General features: G+C 43.4%; 1 protein-coding gene across 1 annotated transcript in view; it reads right to left on the bottom strand.

Moving 5' to 3' along the window:
* Nucleotides 1-21,030, bottom strand: part of LOC136872725 (chitooligosaccharidolytic beta-N-acetylglucosaminidase) — a 158,884-nt gene that overhangs the window by 95,007 nt on the left and 42,847 nt on the right. Inside the window, exon 4 of the mRNA XM_067146556.2 lies at nucleotides 3,457-3,786. Within this exon, the coding sequence (XP_067002657.2) occupies nucleotides 3,457-3,786 (330 nt within the window). The remainder of the gene's footprint in view (nucleotides 1-3,456; nucleotides 3,787-21,030) is intronic.

Here is a 21,030-nt window from a genome sequence, read left to right as displayed (position 1 = left end):
CGCATCTCACTTTTCCTCACTTCAAATTCCCATCGACTTCTGTCCTTGCTCCTTCCCAACCAGCCGAAACTCCTAGCCAGTGTGAAGGCGTAACCTTTAAGGTGGACCGCCCCTCCCTTCAGGGAGGGGAATGAAAACTTGGAAAAAAACTCATGAAATGCCGCAACATTCATTATATCAATGCATCTTTATTGCCCAATAGAATACTCCCCTCCCCAATTCCGAATCGTCAGAAATACTATCACAGGTAGGAAAACTGGCCGAATGCCACACGGCCTGTTGGGATTTGAATTAAAAGCTTGTGTCGTGAGTTAGACGTGGCTATCGGCGGTTGTCTTGAGCGGACCCCTACCGATCTACCTCCGTTGCTAGTTCCGCGACTGGATACACGGCTAGATCTACCCGTGGATTTAAGGTGAACAAGAATGCCTCTGTTCACTGGAGGTATATCCAGGACTTCGTTCAGAAGTATCTGGCTGCGAGACATGTCTTCACGGATAGTTCTAAGATCAGATAATATGTGGGACGCTGGTTCGTTTCCTATTATATCAGCACCAAGATCACTGTTTGTAGCTTGTATACTGGTGAGCTTTACTCCATGTTAGAGAACCTGCAGTTTACGCCGAGCCATGAACGATGTCACTTTCTCCCGTGTGCTAACTTGTTAAGTTCTCTGTGATCTGCTGATATATATTCCCCATTGCACGTTGTGGTGCAGCAGATGCATGACCTTCTAAGCCAGGTTATGTGATACTGGCACCAGTATCACTTTCGCGTGGCTCCCAAGCTACGTTGGGATTGCGAGAAATGAACTTGCGGATCAAGCTACAAAGGAAGCGGTACTTTTACCTCTTAGACCTGTGAATCTACGAGCTAGGGATATTTTTGTTCTGTCGAACCATATTGGTGTCCTGGGAATCGGAGTGGCTAGCTATCCGAACTCCCATTAAACTGAGAGCAATTAAGAAGACAACTACCCTGTGGCGGTTTAATTTCCAGCCTTAGCGGAGAGAGGCCATCGTTTTGTGTAGGCTGAGGATAGGTCAAGGACGAACTAAGCACTCGTACCTCCTAAATAGGGAAGACTCCCCAGTGTGTTCTTATGATACCGACTTCACCGTGGCTCACATCCTCACAGAGTGCGCGTATCTTCCAGGCCTAAGGCGAAGCCTCGGCCTGCAGGAGACACTCGAACGCATACTTTTGATCTCGTCATTCGCTTTATGGGCGAGAGTGGATTTTTCGACGACATATACGTACATTTCATGTGTTCTGCTAAAAGGAACTTGCGTTCTCTTTTGATGTGTTTGTGTCCATTTCGGCTTCATGTTTGTTATCTACTTCATTTTCAAATTCGTTCGTTGCATTATTTTACCGGGCGAGTTGGTCGTGCAGTTAGAGGCGCGCGGCTGTGAGCTTGCATCCGGGAGATAGTGGGTTCGAATCCCACTGTCGGCAGCCCTGAAGATGGTTTTTCGTGGCTTCCCATTTTCACACCAGGAAAATGCCGGGGCTGTACCTTAATTAAGGCCACGGCCGCTTCCTTCCAACTCCTGGGCCTTTTCTGTCCCATCGTCGCCATAAGACCTATCTGTGTCGGTGCGACGTAAAGCCACTTAACTTGTTAACAGAGGATGGTTGACTTGCTGTCCTATTAAAATAATAACCCCAGTCTTCTTGTTGTTTCGTATAGGCCGACTAAGGACCACGATATTCAACTATTGCGCTTGAGATGGGTTTTGATGTTTGCGCAGTAATTGCACATCCTCTGGCTGTGTTCTTCCTTCCTCTCATTTGTCCAGAGGGCATCTGTCTTCCTTCTTGGTGTTTTGTCCTGGAATATCATATGTTTAAGCATCCTCCTGAAGGATGTCCAGTCTTGTAAGTCTCTTTCTGTTCCTCCCCGTCCCTACAGATCTTTGTTTACTGACATCAACCATGGTGACCTGGTTTTCCTCTTTTGTCAGTAAACGAGAAATTGATAGTTCAACCTGGCATGATGCATCCTGTATACGTTTGCATAAAATGCTAGGCATCCCTTCCAGGCCACGCCCATGATATTTTCACAGTATTTGTAGTGCTCTTGGTTCAGTTGCCTTTTGTATTCGTTACCTTCCTTGGCTGGTCCTAATATCTTCCTCAATATTTTTCTCTCATGGATTTCGAGTTTGTCCGTGAGTCCCTTCCTGTTGAATATTAGACATTCTGAAGTGTACAAGGTATATGCAAAAATCTTTTCCGGTTTTACTAAGAGATGGCGCCAGCGAACAGTACGCAGCGTATGAATTTGACACATATGTCAGTTTGTTCGTCTGACATTAACCTAAAAACACACACAAGTTGAGTCCGCCAAACACTAGCGTCTGTGTTGCATCGTTCAGTGATCATGTCGACGTTTGCGATTGAAAAAGAACATTTGTGGCACGCATTGCTTTTCTTATTTAATCAACAGAAAAAGGCTGTGGAAAGTCATCGTTTGCTGTTAGAAACATATCGTTGTATTAGAACATGTGAGACATGGTTTCGACTATTTAAACGTGGTGATTTCAATGTGAAAGACAGCGCGCTCTGGTAGTACACAAAAGTGCGAAGACGAACAATTCCCCGGGGAAACCGTTAGGCCTAATGCACAACGCTATCGCCAATAAATTATTACTTTAAATCATCCATTGATCGAAAGATGACCGGAATGAGCCAGAAGACATGGCAAAGTGATTTTGTTACACGATGATGGGCCGTCTCACACAGCAAAACCAGTGGAAGACATCTTGAAATCACTTGAATGGGACATCCTTCCGCACCCGCCGTACTGCCCCGACCTGGCGCCATCTATCACCTCTTCGCATCAATGGGGCACGCGCTCGCGGAGCAGTACTTCAGCAATTTCGAGGAAGTTGGAAAATGGCTCGACGAATGGTTTGCCGGAAAAGACAAGCAGTTTTTCCGGCATGACATTCATAACTTACTGTACCTGAAAGATGGGCGAAGTGTGTAGAAACCGGTGGTCAATATTTTGAATAACCAAAAAATTTATTTCCCTTAAACTTACATGTTTTCTTTAAAGGTGGAAGATTTTTTTATTTTTATTAAGTCTTTGTAAATAGGATTTGATACGGAAAATGAACCTGATTTCTTGCAATGTTTTCTTTACCATAAAACCGGCAAAAACGTATGCATACACCTGGTATAAGGCGAATGACTGTCTGGTAGTGCTTCATTTTAGTGTTACGGGAGATACACTTTTTATTGTAAATGTTCTTGGTCAGTTGGTATGCGAGTTCTAGCTCATTAACTCGAGTTGTTAATGCTACTCCTTCGGAGGGATTGTCTTCCATCCATTCTCACACATTGGTCTTCGTTGTCGTTCCTGCTTCATCATTCATTATGTCTGAAATGGAATACAACTGAATATGATGCCACAGAGTTAAATTAATTTAGAAGACAAGGTGTTTTTACCTGTTTTGGTGAGTAGGCTCCATAACGGCTGAAATTGGGGTATGTCTTGGACTCAAAGGGGAAGCTGTGAGAGTCTGTCATGTGCCAGTGGAAGGTGTTCATCTTGTTGGCAGCCATGGCGTCAAGAGTGCGCTTGATGGCATTTGGAGGGAAGAAGCTTCGAGCCGTGTCCAGAAGAATACCACGGTATTTGTAGATAGGATGATCCCGGACGCTCGCTTTTTTCGGCATTAGAAGACGACCTTCAGCTGACAGGACGACGAGCTGGGTGAGAGTCTCCAGTCCATGACGTGCGCCGAAATATGTTGGAGCAGTGATGGTGACATTCACCTGGGAAAAAGACCACCATCATCATTACTTAGGATCAGGACGGTGCGCTGGCTGCTGTGAGAATGGACGAAACTTCCTTTACGTTTTTGAAACTGTCCTTTAAGCAGTATATTTAGTACTTATTATTCATATACAATGTAATCTATGTACAATGTGTATTATATAGATGATACGATTTATTTTTTATGTATGAGTCTTCCTTAATATCACTACGTTTGATTAACTTATTAGTACTATTACTATTGTTATTGTTTTCATATTATTGTCATCAGTAATTATTATTATTAACAGTTTTCTAAGTTAAGACTGGTAAAGTGTAAGAAAGGGAGTACATTCCTAACTTTGCCAGAAAAATCAAACGTATTATTATTATTATTATTATTATTATTATTATTATTATTATTATTATTATTATTATTATTATTATTATTATTATTATTATTATTATTATTATTATTGAAATGGATATGTTTTAAAGTAGACTTACGTTCATCTACAACGGATGTATGGAAAGAAAACTTTTAAGAGGTTGTTAATGTTTGGGTAGAACGCATACATCGCTGAGAGTATTTAACTTACGATTATGTTTAATGTCTCGATTGACAGGTAAGAGAGGCGGCCACTTGCTGAAGAAAAACGAAAATCTAAAACTTAGTTTTCATGAAGTAGCGCTGCAAAATTAAGCTTCATCTGACCCTGTAACAAATAAGAGGGGAATTCCTTCAGGCGGTATTATTGGAACGTTAAGCTGCGTTTACGCTAGCGAAACTCCCTTGCGAAAGTCGCTCGGGCGAAACTTACTCGCTTCGAATGAAATTTCGCACTACCCAAAACAGAGCGCAATTCAGAGCGAAAAATAACGCGAGCGGGGCGAGCCGCCTTCGACAAGCCTGAAAGCTTCAGTTCTGGTTTTGCATCCAACATGGAAACTTGTTTTGTCCCTCCAGCCGTTACAATATTTCATCATCTTATAGTACATTAGTGTCATAAAAGTGCCATAAAGTTGAAATAAATTTCAGTTTTTGTAAGAAATTGAAGTGTTTTCGTGCTGGTCAGTGTAAGTTCTTCACAATGACCCAAGGATGCTCCAATAATGTTATTCGTTTTACGTCCCACTAACGACTCTTTTACGGTTTTCAAAGACGCCGAGGTGCCGGAATTTAGTCCCGCGGGAGTTCTTTTACGTGCCAGTAAACCTACCGACATGAGGCTGACGTATTTGAGCACCTTCAAATACCACCGGACTGAGCCAGGATCGAACCTGCCAAGTTGGGGTCAGAAGGCCAGCGCCTTAACCGTCTGAGCTACTCAGCCTGACCAAGGATGCTTCAAAATAGGGTACCGGTAGGTTAAGAAAAGTAATGAAATGACACAATTTTCCATTATAAACCAACAGTAATTGTTTACCTGATTCAGTGACTCTGTTCTTATTTTATTTCATCTTTCGCTTCAGTATAATCCCAGTAGCGCTTTCATCTTCCCTTTCACTGTAGAAATAGGAAAGTTTACTTGATAACTAATTTCCTTCCACGCATCTTCTCTTTTATTGCGATTGAAATCGGGTTTTTTTTTTTTTTTTTTTTGATTCCAAATACAATCTCGATTTTTGTAGAGATCGATAAGCTGCAAACACTGTCCTTGATTCATCCCTCGCGCAACTATGAGGACCACGTTTAAACTGAGCGAAATTCGACGAGCGAAACCGTTTGATGCGCGGACAAAAAGCGACTGAGCTCCGGCTCGCAGCGAGGCCCTTCACTCTGCAATTACTCAGGGGTGAGGGAGGGTCTACACTACAATTTTCTTGCGAAATTATTTCGCGAGGAAATTGCGCTTAGTGTAAACGCAGCTTTATGTTTTCTTATTTATATAAATTATATGAATAAAGAATTGGAAACAGAGGTAAGGCTTTTTACGGATGATGTTGTATTGTAATAAATAAGTTACAAGATTGTGAGCAATTGCAAAAAGACGTCGATAATGTTGTGAGATGGACAGCAGGGAATGGTTTGATGATACACGGGGTTAAAAGTCAGATTGAGAGTTTCACTAATAGGAAAAGTCCTCTCAGTTTCAGTTACTGTGTTGATGGGGTGAAAGTTCCTTATGGGGATCACTGTAAGTACCTAGGTGTTAATACACTGACTGACAGAGCAAATGCAACACCAAGAAGGAGTGGTCAGAACTTTATGCCAATTGCAGGGTAGACTGACGTCACTGAGGTATGCTCATGATGTGAAATGCGCCGCTGTGCTGCGCACGTAGCGAACGATAAATGAGACACGGCGTTGGCGAATGGCCCACTTCGTACCGTGATTTCTCAGCCGACAGTCATTGTAGAACGTGTTGTCGTGTGCCACAGGACACGTGTATAGCTAAGAATGCCAGGCCGCCGTCAACGGAGGCATTTCCAGCAGACAGACGACTTTACGAGGGGTATGGTGATCGGGCTGAGAAGGGCATGTTGGTCGCTTCGTCAAATCGCAGCCGATACCCATAGGGATGTGTCCACGGTGCAGCGCCTGTGGCGAAGATGGTTGGCGCAGGGACATGTGGCACGTGCGAGGGGTCCAGGCGCAGCCCGAGTGACGTCAGCACGCGAGGATCGGCGCATCCGCCGCCAAGCGGTGGCAGCCCCGCACGCCACGTCAACCGCCATTCTTCAGCATGTGCAAGACACCCTGGCTGTTCCAATATCGACCAGAACAATTTCCCGTAGATTGGTTGAAGGAGGCCTGCACTCCCGGCGTCCGCTCAGAAGACTACCATTGACTCCACAGCATAGACGTGCACGCCTGGCATAGTGCCGGGCTAGAGCGACTTGGATGAGGGAATGGCGGAACGTCGTGTTCTCCGATGAGTCACGCTTCTGTTCTGTCAGTGATAGTCACCGCAGACGAGTGTGGCGTCGGCGTGGAGAAAGGTCAAATCCGGCAGTAACTGTGGAGCGCCCTACCGCTAGACAACGCGGCATCATGGTTTGGGGCGCTATTGCGTATGATTCCACGTCACCTCTAGTGCGTATTCAAGGCACGTTAAATGCCCACCGCTACGTGCAGCATGTGCTGCGGCCGGTGGCACTCCCGTACCTTCAGGGGCTGCCCAATGCTCTGTTTCAGCAGGATAATGCCCGCCCACACACTGCTCGCATCTCCCAACAGGCTCTACGAGGTGTACAGATGCTTCCGTGGCCAGCGTACTCTCCGGATCTCTCACCAATCGAACACGTGTGGGATCTCATTGGACGCCGTTTGCAAACTCTGCCCCAGCCTCGTACGGACGACCAACTGTGGCAAATGGTTGACAGAGAATGGAGAACCATCCCTCAGGGCACCATCCGCACTCTTATTGACTCTGTACCTCGACGTGTTTCTGCGTGCATCGCCGCTCGCGGTGGTCCTACATCCTACTGAGTCGATGCCGTGCCCATTGTGTAACCTGCATATCGGTTTGAAATAAACATCAATTATTCGTCCGTGCCGTCTCTGTTTTTTCCCCAACTTTCATTCCTTTCGAACCACTCCTTCTTGGTGTTGCATTTGCTCTGTCAGTCAGTGTATATGGATAATCACATAAACGGTTTGTAAATAAAGGGGACAGATATCTGCGCATGGTTATGAGCATATTTAGGGGTTATAGTAATGATGGGAAAGGAGAGGGAATATAAATCTCTCTTTTTTTCTAATTGTTTTACGTCGCACCGACGATGGGAGAGAAAAGGCCTAGGACTGGGAAGGAAGCTGCCGTGGCCTTATTTGTGGTAGAGCCCCAGCATTTGCCTGGTATGAAAATGGGAAACCACGGTCAACCATCCTCAGGGCTACCAACAGTGGGATTCGAACCCACTATCTCCCGGATTCGAGTTCACAGCTGCGCGTCCTTAACCGCACCGCTAACTCGCCCGGTATATAAATCTCTGGTAAGACCCCAACTAGAGTAAAGTTCCAGTGTATGTGACCCTCACCAAGATTACTTTATTCAAGAACTAGAAAAAAATCCATAGAAAAGCAGCTCGATTTGTTCTGGGTGATTTCCTCCACATGGGAGAATCACCTATCCCCCTGCTACGACACTCGTGGCCATGAAAGTCAATGGACGGTGAACTTTTATTTCAGTGTTATATTTCTTACTTCCAGTGGACAGAAATCCAGGTAATTTTTCAAGACAACTTACGTTGTAAGAAATGAGTTATTTATGATCTGTTCTGTTTACATAGAGTGACCGGAAAAAATAAAGAGTATATTGGTAACTAAAAGTATTTTTGTCCTCAATGCAATGTAGAGTATATTTTAAGAGGGGGCATGCTTTAAAGACGTTCCTAATAGGATTAAGGCGGATAAGCTTATTGCTGCTCGAGTTCAAGTTCAACGATCCAATCATATTCACCGTGAATAACATTAGTTACCGGTAGATCCTTTATTTGAAGACATACTGTACTGTATAACATCCTTATTCTGTGGTGGTGGTGGTGGTGGTGGTGGTGGTGGTGGTGGTGGTGCTGGTGGTGGTGATTTTTGTTTTAAGAGGAGGTATAACTGGGCAACCACCCTCTATGTAACACTAATCAGAGAGAAGAAATGGAAGAGGTCCGACACTTCGAATAATGAAGGTATCGGCCAAATGAACACAAGGGCCACGAAGGGCGTGAAGATTAAAGACTCCCTAGGCCTCCTTACATAATACCGTTGGGGTCAGAAAAGAATGGGAGTTGACTAACACAGGTCGGAAATTATAGATGAAAGTGAGGAGCCTGGCACAAGTGGAAGCAATGCCAGGACTCAGCTGAGGATCCCGTGGTCGCCAACCCACGCTCCAAAGTTCAGAACCGCTGGGGCCCCTTTCAGTCGCCTCTTACGACAGGCAGGGGATACCGTGGGTGTTATTCTACCGCCCCCACCCACAGGGGGATCCTTATTCTGTCTGTCATTGACAAGGATATTGAGAAAACAAGAATGATCCGACATCTGAAATTGGTACCAGTTATAGTTTTTTATGTCTTCTTTACAAGAAAAATACAACGGAGCTCTCACGACCACGAGTTTTTTACTTTTATAAAAGTAAAATACGTTCCTGTCTGCGGTCACATATTCGCCATGATGACGTAGGTACACAGCTATGATCGAGCTTCAGTTGCCTTCCACAGAACGTTTGAGAGACTTAACCCGGTTACAAGAACAATGCAATGATGACCATCATACTGTTCGGTGGAAAATAAATAAATGAATCATGTTTTTCCATTCTGCGGTTTATCTGTAGCACGAGAGAGATCAGCTCACTTGGTGACCGTGCTCGTGAACGCGTCATGTCCATAAGGTCTGACGAAAATATAAGGTTCCAAGACAAATTTATATTAAAAGCCGAATCTATTGTCTCGGAAGATGAGAGGAAACAAAGATCAGAAAGAATGAAGAAATACTGGGCACAAAGAAAAGAACAACACCCAGAGAAATGATTCATTCGACGTATCCCGAAGAGGGTGAAACGAATAATAATAATAATAATAATAATAATAATAATAATAATAATAATAATAATAATAATAATTGTACCGGGCGGTACACCTCCACTCCGCTAATTTAAAATGTGCGCCTGTTGAAACTCCTCTGCTGGAGGAAGTCTGAACTTTATTGACAGTATTAATTTTCTACCGTCTCAGAAGATGTCACCACGTGGAAAATTTTGAGTTTTTGAACTGTGTCATTTTTGATGTGTTTTTGTTTCGCTTGAAGTAAGAAGTGTGAACTTTCTCTTCTAGAGGACACTACTGAAGATCTACAATAGTGCAACCTAGTGCGGAGTCAAAGAACTATTTTTTTGGAGAAAATTTAATTTCAAGAGTTTGTTCTTTGTTAAATTTCTTTTTATCATTGTTTAAGTTGGCAATATTTACCCCTTTCTTCCCCTTGTTATGAATGTATCCAATCCCGAATTTCTTCAATTAATTTCTATCCAATCAGATGTATCTTCCCCCAACTTGAATCTGTTGCGGGGTCCTATCCAATAAAGAGTTTGTGGGAGGGTGTTTTCTTTCCCCTAACGCCTAGAAACTTCCGCGAGAGTATTTAAACTGCTGATTTTTGGGTCTTTCGGCCACTTCTGTTCCATCTTTCAGTGTGTTAAGTACATAGCAGGGGGCGGGAAGCGCCTCTTTCTTCTCCAGCCGTTCAACACAAGGTAATGGCCGATTAATAACTTCTTTCTTTGCTAGCTCAGCAGTTTAACTTTCGGGGCGGGTTCTAAGCGTTCAGCCATGTAACCTTTTCCTAAAATGTAACTACTCCTTTCATATATTCTCTTTTAAAACGACATATTGGGATAGAGAGTGCTAACCCTCTCGAGCTCCCACTCACATTGTCTTGAGGTGAACTTATTTTCTCAACCTATTTTTCGTTAATGTAAAACAAATTGTTCTTTTCTTAAGTCACCTCTTTAGCATGGGATTAGCCCTTGTATTAACGGCCTAGTGCCAAGTAGGTCTTAATCAAAGTGTATTAGGAGTGCAAGTTCGCCTCCTCTCAAATTGTTATTTTAGAGGTCATTTAATTAACCTGCTTTTCTTTTAATAGACCTCAGTAGATTGGGTATTTTACCCCTGTGTTTATGTCCGTTGAGGACAACTTGAAGGTGGAGTTTGGTGTGGCCTGGGAGAGGCTTAAATTTTGAGAGCGAGTGGCTCTTTTGAAAATTCTGGGTTGTATGCCTCATGGAGGTTTTTCAGTGTAATTTGGAGCAAGGGCTCCTAGGTATGAATGGGGTTTTCTCCCCCTCTGTTAAAACTTGTGTTTGAGGTAAAACTGAGCTGATTGCCCAAGCATTGTGAAGTCAGGGCGCGAAGCCCAAATTCTGTAAATATTGTAACTAACCCCTTTTGAATTGCTACTTTGTACCTGCCATGCTTGTTATTTCTTTGTTTTCGAAAAGAAAATATAACCTTGTTAACTTTTAAATTAATTTTACATTGCACTATAATTTCGTAGCTTGAAACCCATTCACACCCGCACCTTCTTTCACCTCTACCTACCACGGAAAAGTCCGTAACAAGTGGTAGCAGAGCGTGGTTGAATGGGTCTCAATTTAGCCCCTTTTGACGGCTAAATATTGTTTGTTCCGAACTCTAACTATTTTCCCAGTTGCTGGAATTTTTTGAGTTTTTCAAAATTGGTCTGTCATCATGCCCGGCCCTCGCGATGTTCTCCTTCTTAACTATTTGCGTAAGGAGGAGTTGATCTATGAATTAACTATCAGAAATGTGCAATCTGGAGGCACTGTTGCAATAGACACTAACAAGCTTAGAGAGTCCCTTGATTTGCCCATTTCTATCCCCAATTTGGGAGAGAAAGAAATTGACGACTCTCTTTCCACGATCACGGAGAATATTACTGGGCTAGCTTCTGTAGTTAGTTTTTTTGATGAAAATGATCCGTCTCCTAATCAAATTAAGCGTGTGCAAGGCAGGCTATATCATTTTTCGAATAGGGTTAACGATCTGTTGTCTCTAAAACTGAATGATGTTCAGAGGAAGGAAGCTAGTACGCTCCTGGAAAATATTTCCGAATTATCTAGTAAGGTCACTCAATTGTTAACTGGGGAAGTTCCTCCCAAATCTGATCAACCCACCATAGTAAATGCAGGTAGTGAGGAAGCGCCTCCCAAGGGAGAAGTTAATAGAATAACCGTTGCTGCTCAAACTATCCCTGCCCCACTGGACAACGAGTCTGAACGCCGTGCATCGTTGAGTAACATCCGTTCTGAATTAACTTCCTTGCCATTGAAACCTTTACCTACTATGTCACCCGGGTTTAGTAACTTGCCTCATCCATTGGCAATGTTGCTCAGAGGTATATCTAAGTTTTCCGTTAATACCACCAGTGACGTAATTTCATTTTTAAGATTTCTAGTGGAATTTCAGGATCATGCCCTTGTTTTTTCTCTTTCTCCATGTCAAATCTTGCAAATTATCTATCCGTATGCTATTGGTATTCTCTCTGATAAAATCGTAAGAGCCATTGCCGAGCAATCATCTATTGAGGATTTCCATGCCCATTTGCTAGCTAACTTCATCCCTGCTAGGGCCAGGTCCTCCCTTATTCAGAAGTACTATTATCGTGTACAGCGCTTGGATGAAAACTTGGCTGATTTCATACAGGACATTAAGTTTTATACTAGGGTGTTTGCCCTTCATTTTCCTGAAGATCAGATTGTACAGGCTATTGTAGAGGGAATTTCACCTCCCTATAGGTCATATTTGTGTTTCGCGGCGTGCCCGCAAACTTTCTCGGAACTTGAAGCATTGGCCGTCTCAGCGGAAGGAGTTAGATACGCCGATTCTTTGCGTGTCGCGAAAGAACCCCCGCCTTCCATTAGTAATACTCGGCCTCCACCTCGCCGATCAGTCACCCCCCGTAAATGTTATGCTTGCGGGTCGCCTGACCATCTGCGCAATAAGTGTCCTCTGATCAAAACTAGTAGGGCAAATAATGGAGCTGGTTCATCACAAGGCTGTTTTAAATGTGGGGCTTTCTCACATATCGCAAAGAATTGTCCCAATTCGAATAGCACCCCCTCCTGCTCAACTTCTGGTGTAACTTCCAACAACAATCAAAAGTGACTAGTGGCTGCGGCTGAGTCAACTAATTCTGCTTCCCAAGGCTCAGCCCCTGGCAAAAAGGTCGAGAATTCAGGGAACGATAAGTCTTCGAATACATCTTTTGAATGCCCCAAAGAGTGCCTTAGGATTGCGGCGGATACCCCCGCACCTGTTCCTTTACTTAAGATTGAGTTAAATAACGAGCCTATAACAGCTCTCTTAGATTCAGGCAGTGTTTGTTCGATTATTTCGGCTGAATGGTATTCTAAATTGAAAGCTGTTTGTAAACTACCTGACTACGTCTCATCTTCTATTCAATATGTTTCGGCTAATTCATCTCCATTAGAAATTCTAGGTTCCGTACTGGTCAAAATTCGTATTTTTAAGTTTACTTGGAAAATTAAATTGTTTGTGGCTAAGCACCTGTCTTGCCCCATTATACTGGGAGCGGACTTTATTTCTCACACTGGTCTTGTGCTCGATCTTCAGAGTAAGTCGTGCACATTCAAATTTGCGTCCAATTGTAAAATTCCCTTGTTAAAGTGTAATTCTGTGTCATGTTCATCTATTTCGCCTACCCAGGATGAGATGTTGTTAGACCTTAGACATCTACCTGAGGAGCAGGCTGATAGTATTCGTAAATTATGTCAGTCATTTCCAGAGGTGTTCTCTGATACTCTTGGTGTTACTGACCTTATTGAATACAAAATTGAGGTCACGGATTCGATTCCCACCTTATAGGCTATCTCCACCTAAAATGAAGGCTCTGAAAGAAATTATCGATCAGATGTTGAAGGATGGTATTATTAGGCCCTCTAAGTCGGCGTATTCATCGCCTATTTTTCTAGTCCCGAAACCCCAAGGAGGCTTCAGGCCTGTCATTGATTACAGGGCTCTCAATCGGAAGGTGGTGTTGCAATCTGTGCCCCTTCCTGACCTTCATTCTTGCTTTTCATGGTTTCGTAAGGCCAAGTTCTTCACTATCTTGGACTTGAATCAGGCCTATAATCAAATTCCCCTTGCCGAAGAGTCTAAACACCTTACAGCGTTTGCCACGGACTGGAATTTATATGAATACAACCGCGTGCCTTTCGGGCTCCCCACGGGGGCAGCTGTGCTCACTAGGCTACTAGATAGGGTCTTCTCCGACATCAAATTCGAGTACTTATATCACTACTTAGATGATGTCGTCGTATTTTCAGAGACCTTTGAAGAACATCTAGATCATTTGCGAGAAGTTCTCGATCGCCTTCGTAAGGCTGGGTTAACTGTTAAGTTGTCCAAGGTTGTCTTTGCTAAGCCCTCTATGTCATTCCTAGGGCATATTGTGTCACCCGATGGTGTAGCAGTCGATCATTCTAGAACACAGGCCATCCGTGATTTTAAACCTCCCAAGGACATTAAAGGTATCGCCAGGTTCATTGGTATGGTGAATTTCTTCAGGAAGTTCATTCCTAACTTTGCTAATAGAGCGGCGCCCTTAAACCTTCTTCGTAGGAAAGGCATCAAATTCGAGTGGGAACCTTCTCAACAAGCCGCTTTTGAAGACCTTAAATTAGCACTTTGTAATGCCCCTGTCCTTGCTATGCCTGATTTCTCGAAGAAATTCATAGTCCAAACCGACGCGTCGTCGTCAGCAGTAGCTGCAGTCCTTCTTCAAGAGACTGAACTAGGGAGGCGACCTATCGCCTATGCCTCTAGGACCTTGTCGGCTCAAGAAGCCAAGTATTCCATCTATGAGCTCGAAGGTTTGGCAGTCTTATTCGCCTTAGAAAAGTTCCGTCTCTATTTGGAACACGTCAAATTCGACCTGGAGACAGATAATCAAGCATTAAGCTGGGTCTTAGGTAGGCCGCGTCGTACTGGTCGTATAGCCCGCTGGGCTATTCGTATTTCCGCCTTCCAGTTTGATGTTAGACATATCAGAGGTACCGAAAATGTTGTTGCTGATGGACTCAGCCGTATGTTTCATAACGACGTCGAGACCCACGAACCGGTCGACAGTTCATCACCTCCCGAGTCCATACTATCTGGTGTTAATGCTATCTTAACAGATGTTCCCATGCTTTTTAGGGATATTGAGAAATACCAACGTGAAGATCCGACGCTGGCTCCGATAATGGAGACCCTTTCTTCTGGGGAACATGTTGTCCCTTATGTTCTGAGGAATGGTGTTCTATGTTGCCCATCGAGGCATGATAGGATGATGAAAGTTGTCGTTCCAGCTGTTCTTGTACCTATGATCTTCAAGTATTATCATGAGACCCCATTAGGAGGGCATCTTGGAATCTTTAAAACTCGTGAGAAGATTCGTGAAATGTTCATCTGGAAAGGTATGGACGGTGAAATCCGGGAACTTGTAAAAGCTTGTAAATCTTGTTTGCTCAGTAAACCCACCATGTCCACCAAGGTAGGCCTTTTGTCTTCGCATCAAGCGTCGCGCCCCATGGAACGTCTGTATATCGATTATGTAGGACCCTTCCCCCAGTCAAAGGGTAATGCTAACAAGTTCATCTTTGTGTGCGTAGATGGTTTTACCAGATTTTCTTGGTTATTTCCGACTAAGCTGGCTACCGCTCAGTCTACCATTACCTGCTTAAATTCTATTTTTGCTTCTTTTGGTCCGTGTCAATATATTGTATCTGATAATGCTAAGGCTTTCACATCTAATTTATTTCGTAAATTCTGTTTTGACTTATCAATCTCTCATGTAACTACTTCTGCTTATTACCCTCAACCATCTCTGGCTGGAAGGGTTAACCGTAATCTCAGGTCAGCACTTATTGCCTATCATCATGAAGATCATTCCAGGTGGGACACGTCCCTGCATTGGATAGCTTTTGCTTTGAATTCGGCGGTTCATGAATCTCACAAGTTTACTCCAGCTTCTTTGATGTTCAAGTTTGTTCCCAACTCGCCGCTCTCTAACCTCTGGTCTCTGAATGACATTCTACCCGAGACAATAGATCCGGATAACATTAAAGATCTTTGGAAGAAGGCTAAAGCCAATCTTAAAGTGTCTCATGAAAAGGTTAGGGAAAGGTATGATCGTGGACGGAGACCCACCCCTTTGAAGGTAGGTGACCAGGTTATGGTCAAAAATTTTGTTCCCGCGGGCAAGCTTGCCCCCAGATTTCATGGGCCTTGTATAATTCTCGATTTCCTCACCCCGGTTACGTTGTTATTAAGCAATCCAGCCACCGAGAGGATATTTAGGGTTCACCTGTCCCAGGTGAAACCGGTGTAAATTTTGTGTCAACTTGCTTCATATAATTTGATAGGAATATGAAGGTTATATTTTTTTTTTGAGTTCCACTCTTAAGGCATTCTGCTCCTTCTATTTTATTTTATATGTAAGCATTTCTTGTAAACCTCCCCGATTGTTAAACTGCCATCCTGTCCTTACCTCGGCCATTACCACGCTCCCGTCTCCTGCTTCAATACACACAGTGGCTTGACTTATGCCATGGATATTTGCACGCCGCTGGCCCCTCAACCTCTCCACAAGCCTGTACCCTCAAAAAAGATGATGGTCCAACACAATTCTGCCGCCAAGCTTTAATGTTTCAGTGCCCCCGCAGCCGCGCGGCGCCGTGCAGCAACTGGAGCTGAGGACGGGCCCCCTCGGCCCCAGCGAGGACGACGTGTGCACGGCGAGCCGGAGCTCTCCTCCCGGCCAAGGCTGATGTGCGGCGCACGACCTGCTACTTGCCCGCAGCCTGTATATGTTCACCGCGGGCGCGGCGTGCTTCAACACCTCTGCTCCCCTCATAGTGCGGGCGAGCGGTATCTCAGGGTACTTGAGGGGTCCGAGCGGCCTCCTTTGGACGCAAGCCGCAACGGCCGGTCTGGCCATCCCACTTCATCACCATCTACTACATGAACAGATACTATAAGTAATGACTACACTGGGAAATTCAACTGCAATATTTGGTGGACTTTGAAATTTTTTTTCCTCACTTTCAAGTATAAAAAGTTATCTTCAGAAATGCAACTTCTACAAATATAAAGACTTTACTTCATCTGCAACAACAAATTTTGAAACCAAATCAACCCAAATTAAGAAATTCTTGTAAATTTTTTTGGCAATCAATCTTCATACCCACAGCATAACTTGGACCTTGTTTCAAACTGATTTCATGTGTCATCCCTGGAGGAACTTTTGGGGGGGGGGGGTCTGTACCGGGCGGTACACCTCCACTCCGCTAATTTAAAATGTGCGCCTGTTGAAACTCCTCTGCTGGAGGAAGTCTGAACTTTATTGACAGTATTAATTTTCTACCGTCTCAGAAGATGTCACCACGTGGAAAATTTTGAGTTTTTGAACTGTGTCATTTTTGATGTGTTTTTGTTTCGCTTGAAGTAAGAAGTGTGAACTTTCTCTTCTAGAGGACACTACTGAAGATCTACAATAGTGCAACCTAGTGCGGAGTCAAAGAACTATTTTTTTGGAGAAAATTTAATTTCAAGAGTTTGTTCTTTGTTAAATTTCTTTCTATCATTGTTTAAGTTGGCAATATTTACCCCTTTCTTCCCCTTGTTATGAATGTATCCAATCCCGAATTTCTTCAATTAATTTCTATCCAATCAGATGTATCTTCCCCCAACTTGAATCTGTTGCGGGGTCCTATCCAATAAAGAGTTTGTGGGAGGGTGTTTTCTTTCCCCTAACGCCTAGAAACTTCCGCGAGAGTATTTAAACTGCTGATTTTTGGGTCTCTCGGCCACTTCTGTTCCATCTTTCAGTGTGTTAAGTACATAGCAGGGGGCGGGAAGCGCCTCTTTCTTCTCCAGCCGTTCAACACAAGGTAATGGCCGATTAATAACTTCTTTCTTTGCTAGCTCAGCAGTTTAACTTTCGGGGCGGGTTCTAAGCGTTCAGCCATGTAACCTTTTCCTAAAATGTAACTACTCCTTTCATATATTCTCTTTTAAAACGACATATTGGGATAGAGAGTGCTAACCCTCTCGAGCTCCCACTCACATTGTCTTGAGGTGAACTTATTTTCTCAACCTATTTTTCGTTAATGTAAAACAAATTGTTCTTTTCTTAAGTCACCTCTTTAGCATGGGATTAGCCCTTGTATTAACGGCCTAGTGCCAAGTAGGTCTTAATCAAAGTGTATTAGGAGTGCAAGTTCGCCTCCTCTCAAATTGTTATTTTAGAGGTCATTTAATTAACCTGCTTTTCTTTTAATAGACCTCAGTAGATTGGGTATTTTACCCCTGTGTTTATGTCCGTTGAGGACAACTTGAAGGTGGAGTTTGGTGTGGCCTGGGAGAGGCTTAAATTTTGAGAGCGAGTGGCTCTTTTGAAAATTCTGGGTTGTATGCCTCATGGAGGTTTTTCAGTGTAATTTGGAGCAAGGGCTCCTAGGTATGAATGGGGTTTTCTCCCCCTCTGTTAAAACTTGTGTTTGAGGTAAAACTGAGCTGATTGCCCAAGCATTGTGAAGTCAGGGCGCGAAGCCCAAATTCTGTAAATATTGTAACTAACCCCTTTTGAATTGCTACTTTGTACCTGCCATGCTTGTTATTTCTTTGTTTTCGAAAAGAAAATATAACCTTGTTAACTTTTAAATTAATTTTACATTGCACTATAATTTCGTAGCTTGAAACCCATTCACACCCGCACCTTCTTTCACCTCTACCTACCACGGAAAAGTCCGTAACAATAATAATAATAATAATAATAATAATAATAATAATAATAATAATAATAATATCTCGCGAGGTCCTGTTACTGGTAAGGAAGGCACTTAATTTCCAAAGAAAATGCTATGTCATGAATTATTACACAAGCATAAATGTGCCGTCGAGAGATAAGATGTCAAACACCAGAGTTCTAGACACTGTGAACCAACTGTGACCATCCGTAACCGTCGTCTTGAATGGTGGGGTCACACAAAGCCCTATTCCAGTTTAATGAGAACTGTGACAGAAGGCTTCATTCAAGGAAAATATCCGAGGAAGTCCTAGTAATACCTTTCTTAAACAAATTCTAATCGACATCCACACACAAACTTATGTTTCAATGAAGGAAGCGGCAGATGATGGGATGATGTGGAAATGTTTTATGGGAACTGTTGATGATAATAGTGCTCGTGAGTTCTGTGAATGTGCATGGAGTCCATGTTGCGCGTGTGGTATGTAATGGTCCAAACCAGAGTAGCTCAGCTGGACGGCCGAGCTCGCGTGACAGACAGAACACACTCGGCACGGGACTGGAGCAATTACGTTCGATTGTGACTACGAAGCTCTCCTCGCACCATTCAACGAAATGTTCATTGGAATAAAGTATTTACAAAGGATACGAGTACTATCGTCGCAAAAGAAACGACCTTTTTAAAAATATTCGGGTTTGATTTATTCTGAACTCAACGTGGTATTATTATCCTATATTTACACGTTCAAAGAAAGCTGATACACCTCAACAAGTTTAATTTTATAGACACCGGGCGAGTTGGTCGTGCAGTTAGGGGCGCGCAGCTGTGAGCTTGCATCCGGGAGATAGAGGGTTCGAACCCCACTGTCGGCAGCCCTGGAGGTTTTCTGTAGTTTCCCATTTTCACACCGGGAAAATGCTGGGGCTGTACGTTAATTAAGGCCATGACCCCTTTCTTCCCACTCCTAGCCCTTTCCTGTCCCATCGTCGCCATAAAACCTGCCTGTGTCAGTGCGACGTAAAGCAAATAGCAAAACATTTTAGACATGATAACAAGCTTTCGGGGTTTTGCCATGTCAGAAAATAGGTGAAACCCATTACGTTTGGCAGAGAACTTTGCTCCGCGTCTGTTCACTAGCGAGACTTCTCCAATAAAGAAATTTTGAATTTAAGAATGCTACTTCCCCGTTAATACTGATTTATAACTGTTGGGTTCGATTCAGTGTCGCTAACCACACAGTTTAGGGACCCTACTTGGTGATACGACGTCTTACAATTGCTGTTAATCTTGCAGGTTGGCACTAAGAACTCATTATTTTATGTGACGTGCGAGATTATACGTACCGACACGTACTGATAAAACCGTATTGTGAAAATCACTAGTGTGACATTTACGAGAATAAATAAAGCATACATTTTCTTTTTCTGCAGGATTGTATATCTATTTGTGTAATACTAGGTAAGTACAATTGTGGCGTGTTCGAATAACTCATATTTCATCCATTTCGTATGTACAGAATTCAACTAGTATGTGTTAGAAGCTAGAAAAATCTACAAGAACTCCTCCGAAAAGGAAAGCAACTTTACCTCAGTTGAAATGGAAGAGAATTTCGTCATCAACTTAACCTAATCTTGCCTTGTCACGACTCTGGTGCGGTTTGCAGACTTACCTTTGGTGTATTCTTATTCTCTTACGGCATATGTGCATGTATTATTTGCTTATAGCGTGGTTTCACGTAAGTCCGATAAGTAACAGCAGATTTCAAGAAGGGAGATGAATTATTTACACAATGCAAACACCGAAGAATATGGTTATAGAATGCGTATATCAAAAACATATTATAACATTAAATGGCAACTGTTGATGATGATAATAGTGCTCGTGAGTTCTGTGAATGTGCATGAAGTCCATGCCGCGCGTGTGGTATGTATGGTCCAAACCAGAGTAGCTCAGCTGGACGGCCGATTTCTACACACTTGGCTCACCTTTCAGGTACGATGAATAAGTTGTGAATGTGCACGGGACTGGAGCAATTCTTGAGCTTGAAAACCGACGTAATTATGAATATCTTGGTTGATCATTTATTTTGGTAAGGGAACATCCATGATTGATACTTTCACTGAGGGTCCGGCTCCATGGCTAAATGGTTATCGTGCTGGCCTTTGGTCACAGGGGTACCGAGTTCGATTCTCGGCAGGGTCGGAAATTTTAACCATCATTGGTTAATTTCTCTGGCACGGGGGCTGCGTGTACTACTTTCATGCTCATCACGACGCGCAGGTCGCCTATGGGTGTCAGGTCGAAAGACCTGCAGCTGGCGAGCCGAACTTGTCCTTGGACACTCCCGGCACTAAAAGCCATACGCCATTTCATTTATTTACATTGAGGCTAGTTTGTTGATAGTTATGTCTCGTGATTTCAATATGTGACTAGTCAAGTTGGCAGCAGTGATGAGCCATTAAAAAAAAGAGAATAGGACGGCGATATTTGCTTGTTAGAATACAGCGTGACGTGACAAATGCTATACTCTTGTCCGTCACTAGACGCGTCCCTGTGCGCAGAGTGGACAATCTAGAGATGAGGAGAGTACGAATTTGAAAGACACCGTCACAGAATAACAAGAGTGAAAGGGTGTGCCAACCACGTGCTACTTAACTGATAGCAGTATCTCTGTTGAAGTATTTCCACAGCTTCTCTAGTGTTTAGTGTGGGTAAGAGCTCGAACATCGTGACGCGTTGAGAGGGCTGGTGTGCCTTGATACGAGTACCAGCCGACCGGCATGTTTGGTCAATGTATACCTTGCCACAGTACAGGGAATTTTGTACACCTTAGGAAATTCCATAACACCGCCTCCCTTACCTTGCCGGACAAAATTGTGATGGTAAAAGTATTTTCAACGAACGGGACTCAAACCGGCTAACCACGGCGTCAGACCTTATAGACCTGACGCGTTCACGATCACGGTCATAAAGTGAGCTGATCTCTCTCGT

This window comes from Anabrus simplex, chromosome 1 (assembly GCF_040414725.1).
Source record: "Anabrus simplex isolate iqAnaSimp1 chromosome 1, ASM4041472v1, whole genome shotgun sequence".
NCBI lineage: Eukaryota > Metazoa > Arthropoda > Insecta > Orthoptera > Tettigoniidae > Anabrus > Anabrus simplex.
This window is presented reverse-complemented; position numbering and strand designations above follow the sequence as displayed.